This window comes from Littorina saxatilis, linkage group LG9, assembly GCF_037325665.1.
Source record: "Littorina saxatilis isolate snail1 linkage group LG9, US_GU_Lsax_2.0, whole genome shotgun sequence".
Classification (NCBI taxonomy): domain Eukaryota; kingdom Metazoa; phylum Mollusca; class Gastropoda; order Littorinimorpha; family Littorinidae; genus Littorina; species Littorina saxatilis.
In genome coordinates this window covers 61239736-61257235 of record NC_090253.1, presented here as the reverse complement: position 1 = coordinate 61257235, position 17500 = coordinate 61239736, and the positions used below count along the sequence as shown (strand labels likewise).

Here is a 17500-nt window from a genome sequence, read left to right as displayed (position 1 = left end):
TCGAAACATTATCGCGACATTTATTAAAGCCGACCAATCTCATTGTACACTCGTGCCAAAACGTTAAACAACCCTGATATTCAATCATATTGCTATTTCATATGTTACGTGGATTTCCATTGGTCAATTGGGCAAAACTGAGCTCATTGTAAAAGTGATATCGACGACATTTCCGTCGACATCAGTTTTGATATCGACGACCTCTTTATTGCTTCCCTACTTCAAAAACAAAAACACCTAAATTTAAAAACAAACAAATATAATATATGAAAATGTAATGATCCCAGCATTTAGTTGAGCAAGTGACTAAAGACTTTTTGAAAGAAAATACATTTTAAATACTGAAAAGTACAAGAAAAGAGTGAACAAAAAGAAATAATAATCAGAGGGAGGGATATGGAACAGCCAAAACTGAGACAAATACTTTTGTAATTTCTTTACAATAAATACAAAATGTCCAGAGAATTAGCAATATATCTAACATTGACTGACTGTGTGATGATATCTTCTGCTATTGGTCTGTTTCGACAGTGATATCAAAATCTCGACCTCCTGTCTCGATTTTGATATCACTGTCTCAACAGACCATAGCAGAAGATATCATCACACAGTCCGTCAATATTGGGTAATATCTGTGATATTAAAAAAGTCATAACACATATTTGAAATGCTAGTAGTAGTAAAATTGATATTAAAGTCCTACGGTTTTTTGTCATAAAGGACTTGAAGTGCTAGAACAACTTTATTTGTATTGAAAATAGTCAGGCATGGTCCAATGTTACTTCCCCAGGTGTGTTTGACGACAGAAAATGTGTCAAAAATGGGGATATTCAAGAAAGTATTTTTTTTTATAAAGAACAGGCCACAAAACCCAAAATGTTAACTCGTCAGTTTTTGACAAGCACAACGAATATTCACCTATAGTCGTTTCAGCTTATCCCTCCCAAAGCAAACAAAATGTTGGAACCTGCTAAAAATGTTAGCTTTTAAACTAGCACAGGATTGATCATGTCAAGCTAATCAAGGGCTGTACCGTACAGTCTCTTTTGCGGATATAATTAATAGGATTTATTAGGCCAAGTGTTAGTTTAGGGTAGCCCGACCAACCCTATTTTTTCCCGCCGACCCCAACACTTTTTTTTCATTTCTCAAAAAAACAAAAACGTTTGGTACATTTTGCGAACCATACCGAGACTAAGGGAAGTAATAAGGAAAGTAACCTTCTCTAAAATCGACTAAATGAATTTTGTTGTTGTTGTTGTTAAAAAGCCGACCTACCGACCCTATCTTTTTTGGTCACATTACCTTAAACCAACATATATTTTTTATTTGACCTTATCATGACATAACGGATCTCGGTTTTTAAGGCTTCAAGCGATGATAATCAGAATCAATAACGACGTGCCGTTTTCCAATCCGTGCTTTGCTGTACGCATCATCCGGGTCATTGCGCACGTGGTCATAGGCTGCACCAGCTGCTCCACTTTTCTCCTTCATTGACCCGCTCCCAGCCAAGTTCAGTTTGTTGTAGTCGTCCGTTAGTAAACCGTCCTCAGGTTTTGTAGATGCGCGGCTGTTCTCATTCAGGCCAATGGAAGATACTGCGCCGATTCTGTTGTAAGGGTTAAAAGTTGCGTCCCCGGGAGCTTTTTGCGAAGAGGTGTTGTTTCCATTATGGCTGATGGTATTGTACTCGGTGTCTGGCTGTCCGGGTTTAGCTGCAGGTTCAAACGTCTTGCCTTTCTTGTTGACAACACTGTACACATCCTTAGGATTGGGCAGAACCGGTTTCTCACCCACGATTTTGGCGAGCCCGTACCCTGGGGTAGGAGTCTTCTTGCCTGGCTTGCTGACAACGCTGTACACGTCATTGGGGTATGGCTTGACCGGTGTCGTGTTCTTCTCGCTGTGGGCTGCAGCGGGTTGTGCCTCGTCAATAGGACTGTAGTCGTCTTCTTTGCTCCCGTTCAGCCGCTGGAGGTTTGGACCAAGAGAGCCGTTGGTGTTGGTGCCATCATCTGCCAGGTCATACGGGTTGATGTCTGACGACGGTGTTGTTGCCACGTCGATGTCCGTGTAGTCACCGTCTCGACGTGAGAACAAGTTTCCTCGTCTTTCAGAGGCTGTATTCCCTGTGTTGGTTCCTGCAAGCAGAAGGAAAAATAATAATTCAATGCGATGGTATGTCAGCCAATGAGCGTAATCGTTCTTGTTGTTGCTGTTGATGATGATGTTCTTGCTGTCGCTGTTGATGACGATGTTCTTGTTGTCGCTCAGTGTTGTCCACGCATGGACAACAATTTTGTTTTTAAATGTTTAGAAATGATTTTGTTATTACCGGGAACAGTTTGACAACTCTTTGTAGTTTATGCTGTTGTTGACTATATCTGCGTTGTTGTTGTTGTTGTTGTTGTTGCTGCTGATGATGCTGTTTATACACAAGTTTGATTCAACTTTGTTTCCATTCGTGGAAAAAAGCACAACTTGTTGGCTTATGTTAATAATACAACACAATGATACACACGATACACACACACACACACATGTCACAGCTGGAACAGTATGGGAAGCAAGACAATCTCAAGTGAGTGACAGATTTCTTTAATTTGAAAACACATTGCTACAGTTTGAGATTTTACCAGAGAGCATTTTTCTGAAACTCCCACCAATTAGCCCATACCAGAGTCTGTGCATTTTGTTTGAGACACAATTAATATATATATATAAAAACACTGAATAACCGGAACTGTACTTATACCTCCTGCTGTCATTGGCAGGTCCTCGGTGTTTCTGTTTTCATTATCAGGTTTGCTGTAACAAAGCCAAACATAAAATAAATCCAAAAACAAAGAGACTGCCAACGTTCCAAAATTCAGCATCAAAAAACAAGAAAGGTAGGTTGTTGGAAAGTTTGTTATGGACAAAACAATACATTCACAAATATCGACCCAACGGTCTTTTAAGTGCACAGACAAACAATTATTAACGAAAACTTATCTGGCTGATTTTTTCTTCCGCCTGCCACGAAGCCTCAAGCAAATGAAAGCCAAACATATTCAGCAAACGGTTTTTTTTGCGAACAACTTGTTGCTTTTTACATTTAGTTCTGACTAAATGTTTTCCGATAGACCAGGAATGGAGACGAGAGTAGAGGCGTGTGTGTGTAAAACAGTTCCAGGACAACTAACCGACAATTGTGTGTAAACCTTGACGCGTGAGTCCTTCCAGAAATGATCCCGACACACATTTGTTCTTCATTTATTATGCTAATTACATTCTTTAACACAAATCGGATCGTGAGATTGCTTCATATCTCGGATGCTTACAGATTTATCAAATATGTTTTTCATTAGTTTGTCATTTGAATTGAATTTTCATGAACAATTTCAAACAAATATTGTATGAAGTTTGCATACGTTGTTACGAATTTATTATTTGATATACGCCTGGACTGATACAGCGCTATGTTGACGTGTTCTGCCAAAGTAAGCCTAGTTTTCGTGTTTTGCTAAAGTCACGGGAATACTGAACTTATGATGTATGTTTGAGAACTGTCCCTTTTTACCTCGCTATGTCCAGCTTTTAACAAGTCAGTCTGTTCGTCGTACCTGTTGAGGTAACATGCTAGTGTGAGAGACACAGACTCAGACCCTTGGACATAGAACCTTGGTAAGCAAACTGTTGTTTTGTTATTGAATGTATAACGTCACGCTCATAAGAAAAATACCTATGTCAATGTTAGGCATTTCTGTAGTGAAACTACAGGGGAAGCTACTGGAAGGGTATTTATGATGTGTTAGAGAGTACAAACTCTCAGACCATTGGAAACCATTGCCACGGTAACGTAAGCATAACTGCCGACCTCGTTTCTTGAGCTAAGCACTTTTTCTTTATGATACAGAAAGACTTGTTTTGAGAATGTGAAAGTATGCACAAGCTCTTTGTGGGTTGTTATGCAATTTTGCTGATTAAAAATGTTGCTGTCAGCTCTTTATCTCACGTTTATCCAGCTGTCACCACCAGAGAGGCAGTTTGCAACTTATAACTAAAATGAGATAGGCATACTGTTCAGAAACCAAAGAAAGTTTTTTGAGTTTTTCTCAAAACATCAAAAAATGGCATGGGCAATTATCTTATGAACGTGACGATAGGTCATTCTTTAAAGGGCAGCTGTCGGGTTGCGGCTCTCAAAATCTGTTCCTTAGAATGAGTTATCATGTAACTGAAACTATACTTAAAAGTTACTTGGTGATTTTGACAGCTTGATAACACAAGTCCGAAGACTTTAGACATGCTACAATGTCTTTAATCGAAGAAAGTTTGCATTCTTGGCCGAGTCAATGCAGCCCGCTCGAAAATTACTTCCCTTGGACGCGTGACGTCAGCCGCGGAATCGGCCGGGTTGAACGGTGCTCTCTTTATGCCGTGTAATGGGCGCAATCGGGTTGTCTAGTCAAGCCCTCAAGCATACTTCACGGGTAGGTGAAGAGAAACTTAGGATGGGGTGACTTCTCCCAGGCCAAAATTTCGCAGTAAAAAACGGAGTTCATAACATGTCGTCCGTCCCCCTCCTGCTTTTGTTCCACTTGAACCCTGTTTTTGTTCAACTTATTGGCAGATATTGTCACGCGTCGAGGAACACAAACACACACACACAAACACACTCACACACAGACACACACACACACGTGTTATCACACATATACACACACACACACACACACATACGTGTTATCACACACACACACACACACACACACACACACACACACACACACACACACACACACACACACACACACACACACACACACACACACACACGATAACCATCACAAACACAGTTTGACAAATCCATCTTTGATTTTTTTGCTGCCGAACCCCCCTCCCCCATTTTCCACACTAGATCCACTGTTTCATCTTTGTCTCCGTCTCTCTTCCCTTTATCTTATCTCGTCTATCTACTTGAGTGAGTAACTGAAGATGTATTATCATCATCTCTTTCCTAGATTTTCCCACCGACAGAGTTGGCTTTTGTCTTGAATTCAGTACCTCACACGTACACGGTAATTGGTGTGACACCTCAAGCGGACCTTCTTCATAAGTGTACAGTGTCTGCTGACAAGGGACACGAGGGTCTGTGGTTGAGCAACTTTATGGTTTAACCGGGTGGACTGGAGGAGTAGCAACAGCATGTGAACCACTTTAGAAATGACTTGTAAAGGTTGCAGTCGGTCAGATCAAAGAAGAGAAAATGTGAACGTGGGTCTTGAGAAGATATTACCATCCTAATACTTTACTTTGTGCAAGAATCAATCACGCGTACAGCATTACAGATGTCCAGCTGCAGTCTACATTGTACTGTAAACTTCACAGCGGCCTTATCGGCTTCCTCGAGTGACGTCACAGCAAGGTTAACGCTGCGGCGTCTTTCTTGTGCTGACAGAGTTGTCGGTCGCGGATTTTGAGTCGTTTCGGCCTGCCAACTGCTTCGTTTTTTTGCGGATTGTGAGAACTAGCAGAAAGTTTCACGCATTTTAATGGTTTCAAACTAATGATGAAAGTGTCTTCTTCTGGACCAAATCAACAGTCTTTAGTTGAATCAACTCGGAAAACTCTTAAACGCGTTTTTGCACGCGACTCCGCGCATATTTGAGACCAGGCAACCCGACAGCTGCCCTTTAACGTATGTCTCTGTTTGATAAGCAGCTTCGCATTTTGTAACTGTAAGCATTATTCACCTCAGGGAAAACCAGTGCCTGGCCTGTCTGAAAACACCTCCTCGTGAGGGGTTTTGCAGCCAGCCGCAGTGAAGATAAAGAGGGAAACGTTTTCTCTGCGCGCGCGGCGACAAGCAGGATGTATCAGAACTGTATTATTGTTTGGTACCTTCAAAGATTTTGTAGGTTTAGTTTATGCCATACCTGTTGTCGCCGGCATAATGCATACGTGTGTGTAAGACTTGCCATAGCTTTTCGAGTGAATTGTCTTTGATTTATTTGTTGGAGAATAGTCTTTTTAGTCTCCTATCGTTTGTTTTAGGGTCTTGATGTGATGACGTAGGCATCAGTGAGGATTGCCGCCACTACTAGGAAGACCAGTGCTGTGCTTGTGGCCAGACTGCCCTGTGGTCAACTTGAAGCTGTCAAGTTCTGGACGTCGTCTTGCTGTGTTTATCCGAGCATAAACATAGCACAGTTGTGTTTTCTTCGGTAGTGTAGCCGTCGATAGTATACCGTGTGAGGTACATGTGTGCTTGGTCACCTGTAGGCCAGCCTGTTAATTCATTGACCTGGATTAGTCGTCGTGAGTACTGTGTATTCGTCGTCGACAAGTGGTGTTAGTGTTCCTTTAAATTCAGCCAGCTTCCGGATATCATCGTCGAGACTGCATGGTATGCGTATTATATGTTCGAGGACACTGTGAGTTGCGTCTCCAGTTTTCTTTGTGAAGCTATCTGTAATTATTGATTGTTCATTTCTTGAATGTTTTGATATGTAAACATTGTACATAAATGTGTCTAATTAACTCTATGTTCGTGATAGGGGAAAGTTGCCTAATATGGGCCTCTTTTTGTTTCATGCTGATAAATCGCTTGTTTTCTTGGAAGAAAGTATTATTTTGTGTCTGGTAGTCATTCTCTCTTGAGTTAACTGTTAGGCCTAATTAGAGCGATATATCTTTGACAGACATTGAGCAAAAATTAGATACAGAAACATTCACAACTGGTTCATATTGGGAGCCTTAGCGCCGAACATGGACCCGTGAAGAGGCCTTCAGGAATCACTTTAAAATGTCCCCTATACTTCTAAATAACATTATACAAAATGGCGTGCAAGTCAGACTAAATCAAATGTTCTTTAGATTTATCTCTTTCGGTTTGACGAGAACGTTATTTCAAGCATAACAGGGAACTAAAGAAAACATAGAGAAAATAAATGAAATTATCAACTTCCACGAAAAGAAGGCTATCTTTTGTATATTTTTTGAAAGCTCGATGGCTAATAATAGGTTATTTTCAGCAAGTTTCTTAATGAACTAATGAAATCAGCCTTTAGCTTTTTTTTTCTATTTGTTGAAAGTTGCATGTCCATATTAGGGAGCATACACCTACTTTGAGATTTTGCTATTTTTTTTTGTTTGCAGCAAAAACTCGCAGTCAACACTGTAAAAATGTAACGAATACAGTCTTAGCTGTCATAATTATATATAGCAATTTGTGTGTGGCATTGAGCTTTGGCTGTGGGGAGAACTTTAAAGTGAACGCTGCCAAAGGTGTCAAAAAGAGAAAAAGCATATCGCTTTTGTGGTTTGTGTTTCTGCAACTGTTTGGACATGTGCAAGTTGTACAGAGAAGGCAAATACAGCTAATACCATTGTTTTGAGCGCTTTAGCGCCGTTAGTTTGTCATAACAAGAGGTGGTCAATATTATGAGCCGGTCTATATTAGGCAACCTTCCCTTATATTGTGCATTGTTGGATATTGTACTCATTGTGTTTATTTCTATTTTTGGATTGCAACTTCTGTATGTGAAGGAATGAACATGCGTGAGTTAGATGTGAGTCAGATGTGTGTTTGATGCGTTGCATCCTGCAGGAATTGAATTCATCAAATACGTGAGCTGTAAAGATATTTTGAAGGATAGCAGAAAGATTACAAAGGATTCCGCCGCCATTAGATATTTATCACAAAAACAGAAATCAAGGCCTTACCCTTTGCGACGTTTTCTCTTGTAGACAATGACGACGACGATGATGACCACGATGAGCACAACGGCAGTTACCATAACCCCGGCAATGGCAGCAGCGCTATTATCACTCTCGCCGTCCAGAGTTTCCGGTTGGCATCGCTGGAGGGGAAGAATTGAACTACAGTAGGCCTATTTGTGAATGCATAAATGACCTATGAAAAATGTATTTACTTACTAGGACACACACAGACACACACATATCGACATACACACGGACACACATAGACACACACAGACAAAGGCAGACACAGACACACGCGAACACACACACACACACACACACGCGAACACACACACACACACGCGAACACACACACACACACACACACACACACACACAGACACACAGACACACACACACAGACACACACAGATCGACATACACAGACAAAGACCGACACAGACACGCGAAAAAACACACACACACACACACACACACACACACACACACACACACACACACACACACACACACACACACACACACAAACAAAGCAGACAGCGTAACAACACACAAGTTTAGACAGGGAATTATGATTACCAGGAGACGTCATGTAGCAAACGGGTGACAATATTGGACCTGTTCCTTCTATAGGTGTGGGGCACGTGCTTCGAGGTTGTGCATGAGATGCTGTAGAGTCTGCATCTGAATAAATGCATGACGGCTTGAATTAATCTTTAAGCTCCCAGTAGAGCAGGGAAAATAGATCAGTCGGTAGCGTCGCTTTCGTGTTCGATCCCCACGTTCGGCAAGAGATTTATTTCCCAGAATCAACTTTGTGCAGACTCTCCTCGGTGTCAGAACACCCCGTGTGCAAGCATAAGGTTCACAGCGAAAGTCTCAGGGCTTGCAAACATGAATACACGCATGCAGGAAAAAAAATGGGTAGCGCCGAACGATATTTTCTTTTCCCCAGTGAGAAAGCAGTTTAAATTTCCATGAGGGTAAACCATTAACTTCAATTCGACTGGCATACAAAACAATTCAATCATTTGTCTCAGTTAATGTTTACATTTTTGACGTTTTGCAAAAATGCAAAAATCTGGTATATTTTAAATGAAAAAAGAGTGTTCTTAAATCTTGTTGTGCTGTTTTTTCCTAGGTTTCTCGATCTTGTTTTAAATTTGTGTCTGTGTTGCTTTTGCTTGAAGATATAAAGAGATCCTGAGATCGTGTCCAACAAACGGCATAACAACACTACAACTTAGCCAGATATCGATCAATACCTGTAGGCGTCATGTCGCCAACAGTAGATGATGGACCTGTTCCCTCGCTGGTGGTTGGGTGACTTGAGCCAGACGAGGTCGTGTTGACGGATACTTCTGGACGTGGGGTGGACGTAGAGTCTCCATCTGAATAAATTCATGACAGCTTTAAGTTAGCCTTTAATCTCCAAGTACATTATATCTGATCACAGATATATCATCTACAAGTTGGTGTCCGTCTTCATTGGCTCTTTGAGTGAAACAAGAGTGTTCTTGATGGTGTGTTTAAAAAGCACCCGTTTCCTCGGCATTGATGAGAGCATTTGAGTTTGGTCTTTGGATTCCATAGGTTTCCTTCTCGTGTTGTTTTATTTGAGAATGGACGTTTTGCTACCTATGAAGAAGTGTGTGAAAGAACTGGCTACACTGCAAATAGATTGCTTGAGTAGCCTACAATGTTGTTCGTACAGCTGAACATCTCCTTTTAAGAAATGTAACTACAGACGATGTAAATTGTTCAGGCTGTGACATTCCGACCTTTTGTGGGAAAAAAGTGAGATCAGTAAAAGAAATTCGAAAGATTCTCGTAGGAAAAAAATACAGCCCACCCTGTTCAGAAGGATTTTGGAGAAGAAAGTTAGGATTTGAAATTGACGAAAAGAATTGGAACTTAGCAGCCACTGTCACTAGTGAAGTTTGATTACGTGTACTGCATTGGAAAATATTGCAAAACATTTATCCAACTAATATTTTATTGTGTAAAATGAAAGTGAAGGCTGATAAAAACTGTACATATTGTGAGGATGAACTTGATGTATTGGAGCATTTTTTCTTTGAATGCCCAACCGTGCTCAGGTTTTGGAAATATATTGAAATGTACATATTAGTAAACATTGGCGAAAGAATTAGGTTGAATGTTACAGATGTGCTTTTTGGTATTAAAAGTAACAGCAAAAATATGAAGAAGATTAATCATATTATTTTAATCGCAAAGATGTGCGTAAGCATTAAAAAAAAAAAACGATTCACGATTAACGCTGAAAATTATTTTTGGAAATCATGTTGTTTTGAGATTTCGTTAGTCTGACGTTTTATTAATTAGAAACAAATTGTTTATTGTCTCTGATTTAAGGTAAAGCATGTAAATGAGAAAGTATGTGTACAAACAGAAAACACACAGTTACCATGTTTGTTATCACGTGTTTATAGATTGATTAAAATTTTGGTCTTTGTTCATGTAAAAAAAAAAAAAAAAAAAAAAAAAAAAAATAATAATTGATCATATTTACAAAAAAAAAAAAGAAAAAAAGAGAAAAAAACAGAGTGTTCTTAAATCTTGTTGTGCTGTTTTTTCATAGCTTTCTCGATCTTGTTTTAAATTTGTGTCTGTGTTGCTTTTGCTTGAAGATATAAAGAGATCCTGAGATCGTGTCCAACAAACGGCATAACAACACTACAACTTAGCCAGATATCGATCAATACCTGTTGGCGTCATGTCGCCAACAGTAGATGATGGACCTGTTCCCTCGCTGGTGGTTGGGTGACTTGTGCCAGACGAGGTCGTGTTGACGGATACTTCTGAACGTGGGGTGGACGTAGAGTCTCCATCTGAATAAATTCATGACAGCTTTAAGTTAGCCTTTAATCTCCAAGTACATTATATCTGATCACAGATATATCATCTACAAGTTGGTGTCCCTCTTCATTGGCTCTTTGAGTGAAACAAAAGTGTTCTTGATGGTGTGTTTAAAAAGCACCCGTTTCCTCGGCATTGATGAGAACATTTGAGTTTGGTCTTTGGATTCCATAGGTTTCCTTCTCGTGTTGTTTTATTTGAGAATGGACGTTTTGCTACCAATGAAGAAGTGTGTGAAAGAACTGGCTACACTGCAAATAGATTGCTTGAGTACAATGTTGTTCGTACAGCTGTACATCTCCTTTTAAGAAATGTAGCTATAGACGATGTAAATTGTTCAGTCTGTGACATTCCGACATTTTGTGGAAAAAAAGTGAGATCAGTAAAAAGAAATTCGAAAGATTCTCGTTGGAAAAAAATACAGCCCACCCTGTTCAGAAGGATTTTGGAGAAGAAAGTTAGGATTTGAAATTGACGAAAAGAATTGGAACTTAGCAGCCACTGTCACTAGTGAAGTTTGATTACGTGTACTGCATTGGAAAATATTGCAAAACATTTATCCAACTAATATTTTATTGTGTAAAATGAAAGTGAAGGCTGATAAAAACTGTACATATTGTGAGGATGAACTTGATGTATTGGAGCATTTTTTCTTTGAATGCCCAACCGTGCTCAGGTTTTGGAAATATATTGAAATGTACATATTAGTAAACATTGGCGAAAGAATTAGGTTGAATGTTACAGATGTGCTTTTTGGTATTAAAAGTAACAGCAAAAATATGAAGAAGATTAATCATATTATTTTAATCGCAAAGATGTGCGTAAGCATTAAAAAAAAAAAAAAACGATTCACGATTAACACTGGACATTATTTGTGGAAATCATGTTGTTTTGAGATTTCGTTAGTCTGACGTTTTATTAATTAGAAACAAATTGTTTATTGTCTCTGATTTAAGGTAAAGCATGTAAATGAGAAAGTATGTGTACAAACAGAAAACACACAGTTACCATGTTTGTTATCACGTGTTTATAGATTGATTAAAATTTTGGTCTTTGTTCATGTAAAAAAAAAAAAAATAAAAAAATAAAAAATAATTGATCATATTTACAAAAAAACAGAAAAAAACAGAAAAAAACAGAGTGTTCTTAAATCTTGTTGTGCTGTTTTTTCATAGCTTTCTCGATCTTGTTTTAAATTTGTGTCTGTGTTGCTTTTGCTTGAAGATATAAAGAGATCCTGAGATCGTGTCCAACAAACGGCATAACAACACTACAACTTAGCCAGATATCGATCAATACCTGTAGGCGTCATGTCGCCAACAGTAGATGATGGACCTGTTCCCTCGCTGGTGGTTGGGTGACTTGTGCCAGACGAGGTCGTGTTGACGGATACTTCTGAACGTGGGGTGGACGTAGAGTCTCCATCTGAATAAATTCATGACAGCTTTAAGTTAGCCTTTAATCTCCAAGTACATTATATCTGATCACAGATATATCATCTACAAGTTGGTGTCCCTCTTCATTGGCTCTTTGAGTGAAACAAGAGTGTTCTTGATGGTGTGTTTAAAAAGCACCCGTTTCCTCGGCATTGATGAGAACATTTGAGTTTGGTCTTTGGATTCCATAGGTTTCCTTCTCGTGTTGTTTTATTTGAGAATGGACGTTTAGCTACCTATGAAGAAGTGTGTGAAAGAACTGGCTACACTGCAAATAGATTGCTTGAGTACAATGTTGTTCGTACAGCTGTACATCTCCTTTTAAGAAATGTAGCAATAGACGATGTAAATTGTTCAGTCTGTGACATTCCGGCCTTTTGTGGAAAAAAAGTGAGAACAGTAAAAGAAATTCGAAAGATTCTCGTTGGAAAAAAATACAGCCCACCCTGTTCAGAAGGATTTTGGAGAAGAAAGTTAGGATTTGAAATTGACGAAAAGAATTGGAACTTAGCAGCCACTGTCACTAGTGAAGTTCGATTACGTGTACTGCATTGGAAAATATTGCAAAACATTTATCCAACTAATATTTTATTGTGTAAAATGAAAGTGAAGGCTGATAAAAACTGTACATATTGTGAGGATGAACTTGATGTATTGGAGCATTTTTTCTTTGAATGCCCAACCGTGCTCAGGTTTTGGAAATATATTGAAATGTACATATTAGTAAACATTGGCGAAAGAATTAGGTTGAATGTTACAGATGTGCTTTTTGGTATTAAAAGTAACAGCAAAAATATGAAGAAGATTAATCATATTATTTTAATCGCAAAGATGTGCGTAAGCATTTAAAAAAAAAAAACGATTCACGATTAACACTGGACATTATTTTTGGAAATCATGTTGTTTTGAGATTTCGTTAGTCTGACGTTTTATTAATTAGAAACAAATTGTTTATTGTCTCTGATTTAAGGTAAAGCATGTAAATGAGAAAGTATGTGTACAAACAGAAAACACACAGTTACCATGTTTGTTATCACGTGTTTATAGATTGATTAAAATTTTGGTCTTTGTTCATGTAAAAAAAAAAAAATAAAAAAATAAAAAAAAAAATATTAATTGATCATATTTACAACAACAACAAAAATACAACAACAAAAAAACCCAGAGTGTTCTTAAATCTTGTTGTGCTGTTTTTTCATAGCTTTCTCGATCTTGTTTTAAATTTGTGTCTGTGTTGCTTTTGCTTGAAGATATAAAGAGATCCTGAGATCGTGTCCAACAAACGACATAACAACACTACAACTTAGCCAGATATCTATCAATACCTGTAGGCGTCATGTCGCCAACAGTAGATGATGGACCTGTTCCCTCGCTGGTGGTTGGGTGACTTGTGCCAGACGAGGTCGTGTTGACGGATACTTCTGGACGTGGGGTGGACGTAGAGTCTCCATCTGAATAAATTCATGACAGCTTTAAGTTAACCTTTAATCTCCAAGTACATTATATCTGATCACAGATATATCATCTACAAGTTGGTGTCCCTCTTCATTGGCTCTTTGAGTGAAACAAGAGTGTTCTTGATGGTGTGTTTAAAAAGCACCCGTTTCCTCGGCATTGATGAGAACATTTGAGTTTGGTCTTTGGATTCCATAGGTTTCCTTCTCGTGTTGTTTTATTTGAGAATGGACGTTTTGCTACCTATGAAGTGTGTGAAAGAACTGGCTACACTGCGAATAGATTGCTTGAGTACAATGTTGTTCGTACAGCTGTGCATCTTCTTTTTAAGAAATGTAGCTATAGACAATGTAAATTGTTCAGTCTGTGACATTCCGACCTTTTGTGGAAAAAAAAGTGAGATCAGTAAAAGAAATTCGAAAGATTCTCGTAGGAAAAAAATACAGCCCACCCTGTTAAGAAGGATTTTGGAGAAGAAAGTTAGGATTTGAAATTGACAAAAAGAATTGGAATTTAGCAGCCACTGTCACCAGTGAAGTTCCATTACGTGTACTGCATTGGAAAATATTGCAAAACATTTATCCAACTAATATTTTATTGTGTAAAATGAAAGTGAAGGCTGATAAAAACTGTACATATTGTGAGGATGAACTTGATGTATTGGAGCATTTTTTCTTTGAATGCCCAACCGTGCTCAGGTTTTGGAAATATATTGAAATGTACATATTAGTAAACATTGGCGAAAGAATTAGGTTGAATGTTACAGATGTGCTTTTTGGTATTAAAAGTAACAGCAAAAATATGAAGAAGATTAATCATATTATTTTAATCGCAAAGATGTGCGTAAGCATTTAAAAAAAAAACGATTCACGATTAGCACTGGAAATTATTTTTGGAAATCATGTTGTTTTGAGATTTCGTTAGTCTGACGTTTTATTAATTAGAAACAAATTGTTTATTGTCTCTGATTTAAGGTAAAGCATGTAAATGAGAAAGTATGTGTACAAACAGAAAACACACAGTTACCATGTTTGTTATCACGTGTTTATAGATTGATTAAAATTTTGGTCTTTGTTCATGTAAAAAAAAAAAAAATAATTGATCATATTTACAAAAAAACAGAAAAAAACAGAAAAAAACAGAGTGTTCTTAAATCTTGTTGTGCTGTTTTTTCCTAGGTTTCTCGATCTTGTTTTAAATTTGTGTCTGTGTTGCTTTTGCTTGAAGATATAAAGAGATCCTGAGATCGTGTCCAACAAACGGCATAACAACACTACAACTTAGCCAGATATCGATCAATACCTGTAGGCGTCATGTCGCCAACAGTAGATGATGGACCTGTTCCCTCGCTGGTGGTTGGGTGACTTGTGCCAGACGAGGTCGTGTTGACGGATACTTCTGAACGTGGGGTGGACGTAGAGTCTCCATCTGAATAAATTCATGACAGCTTTAAGTTAGCCTTTAATCTCCAAGTACATTATATCTGATCACAGATATATCATCTACAAGTTGGTGTCCCTCTTCATTTGCTCTTTGAGTGAAACAAGAGTGTTCTTGATGGTGTGTTTAAAAAGCACCCGTTTCCTCGGCATTGATGAGAACATTTGAGTTTGGTCTTTGGATTCCATAGGTTTCCTTCTCGTGTTGTTTTATTTGAGAATGGACGTTTTGCTACCTATGAAGAAGTGTGTGAAAGAACTGGCTACACTGCAAATAGATTGCTTGAGTACAATGTTGTTCGTACAGCTGTACATCTCCTTTTAAGAAATGTAGCAAAAGACGATGTAAATTGTTCAGTCTGTGACATTCCGGCCTTTTGTGGAAAAAAAGTGAGAACAGTAAAAGAAATTCGAAAGATTCTCGTTGGAAAAAAATACAGCCCACCCTGTTCAGAAGGATTTTGGAGAAGAAAGTTAGGATTTGAAATTGACGAAAAGAATTGGAACTTAGCAGCCACTGTCACTAGTGAAGTTCGATTACGTGTACTGCATTGGAAAATATTGCAAAACATTTATCCAACTAATATTTTATTGTGTAAAATGAAAGTGAAGGCTGATAAAAACTGTACATATTGTGAGGATGAACTTGATGTATTGGAGCATTTTTTCTTTGAATGCCCAACCGTGCTCAGGTTTTGGAAATATATTGAAATGTACATATTAGTAAACATTGGCGAAAGAATTAGGTTGAATGTTACAGATGTGCTTTTTGGTATTAAAAGTAACAGCAAAAATATGAAGAAGATTAATCATATTATTTTAATCGCAAAGATGTGCGTAAGCATTTAAAAAAAAAACGATTCACGATTAACACTGGAAATTATTTTTGGAAATCATGTTGTTTTGAGATTTCGTTAGTCTGACGTTTTATTAATTAGAAACAAATTGTTTATTGTCTCTAAATGAGAAAGTATGTGTACAAACAGAAAACACACAGTTAGCATGTTTGTTATCACGTGTTTATTGATTGATTAAAATTTAGGTCTTTGTTCATGTAAAAAAAAAAATAAAAAAAATAAAAAAAAATAATAATAATTGATCATATTTACAACAACAACAAAAATACAACAACAAAAAAAACCCAGAGTGTTCTTAAATCTTGTTGTGCTGTTTTTTCATAGCTTTCTCGATCTTGTTTTAAATTTGTGTCTGTGTTGCTTTTGCTTGAAGATATAAAGAGATCCTGAGATCGTGTCCAACAAACGACATAACAACACTACAACTTAGCCAGATATCTATCAATACCTGTAGGCGTCATGTCGCCAACAGTAGATGATGGACCTGTTCCCTCGCTGGTGGTTGGGTGACTTGTGCCAGACGAGGTCGTGTTGACGGATACTTCTGGACGTGGGGTGGACGTAGAATCTCCATCTGAATAAATTCATGACAGCTTTAAGTTAACCTTTAATCTCCAAGTACATTATATCTGATCACAGATATATCATCTACAAGTTGGTGTCCCTCTTCATTGGCTCTTTGAGTGAAACAAGAGTGTTCTTGATGGTGTGTTTAAAAAGCACCCGTTTCCTCGGCATTGATGAGAACATTTGAGTTTGGTCTTTAGATTCCATAGGTTTCCTTCTCGTGTTGTTTTATTTGTTTGTGCTTTTGCATAACGATATAACATGATCCTGAGATAGTGCCAAAGAATATAGTATATGTTGTACAGAGTAACAACACCGCAACAGATAAACAAAAGAACGATCAGTACCTGGAGACGTTGTGTTGCCAACAGTAGCCGTTGGACCTGTTGTGTCGATGGTAGTGGGGTAACTTGTGTTAGATGAGGTCGTGGTGACTGACACTTTTGAACGTGGGGTGGACGTGTGTTGAGGTTTTGTCAACGATTCTGTAGAATCTCCATCTGAATATATTTCAGACGGCATTATCTTCACCGATTCATCCTTTGAACTACGCAGTCCGGATGATGTGAATCGTGACCCATACTTTCTGCAGTCGGTTTCAACGTAAACAGTTACGGCTGTACACGACCCATGCGATCCGAACAAGCACAACATTGGGTCGTAACCGACCCACGCTGATTGATAAGGGAAAATTACCGTACGAATTCTTCTCAAGTTCCATATGGGTCGTGCACGACCCACATCAGCCGGACTGCGCAGGTAAAATAACGTCATCTTTTATTTGTTTGTCTATAATCATTTAACAGTTGTCGATGGATAGGTCCCTTGGTATTTGAGCATTACCAAAAGTATCAAATAAATATAACTAATGTTCATAGCTTCTGACATATAGCTCTTTTGTGAGGCTCTGGGTAGTCAACGGCCCAGTAAACACCCTGATGGTTACGTACGTATATCTGACCTAAATAGAAGTGAGGGTGGATTCAAACATTATTTCATAGTTAGTCTGCGGTTCTTTAACGACTTCGGACAACGTTTGATCCCCAAATTGGATTTCACAAATATTTTGCCTGTGATATTTTCACTGTGTGGTGAAGCAGATGAGAAAAAAAATAGACAAAAGCTTTATGATACAGAATTATGAATATGATGA

At 38.3% G+C, this 17500-nt stretch overlaps 2 protein-coding genes across 3 annotated transcripts in view; one reads left to right on the top strand and one right to left on the bottom strand.

Moving 5' to 3' along the window:
* Positions 1-17500, top strand: part of LOC138976708 (protein PALS2-like) — a 501736-nt gene that overhangs the window by 30385 nt on the left and 453851 nt on the right. The window lies entirely within an intron of this gene.
* On the bottom strand, positions 10-3795 carry LOC138976700 (uncharacterized). The gene is made up of 2 exons (XM_070349570.1): positions 2759-3795; positions 10-2144 (listed from the first exon to the last, which is right to left on the bottom strand). Exons 1-2 carry the CDS (start codon positions 2877-2879, stop codon positions 1363-1365), a joined length of 903 nt encoding a protein of 300 aa, XP_070205671.1. The 5' UTR covers positions 2880-3795; the 3' UTR covers positions 10-1362.

Bases quoted from the DNA above. Each gene is read 5' to 3' on its own strand.
- LOC138976700 (XM_070349570.1), bottom strand. From the start codon at position 2,879: ATGCTGAATTTTGGAACGTTGGCAGTCTCTTTGTTTTTGGATTTATTT. The intron at 2,145-2,758 runs GTATAAGTACAG...TTCTGCTTGCAG, and splicing joins CCTGCCAATGACAGCAGGAG to GAACCAACACAGGGAATACA.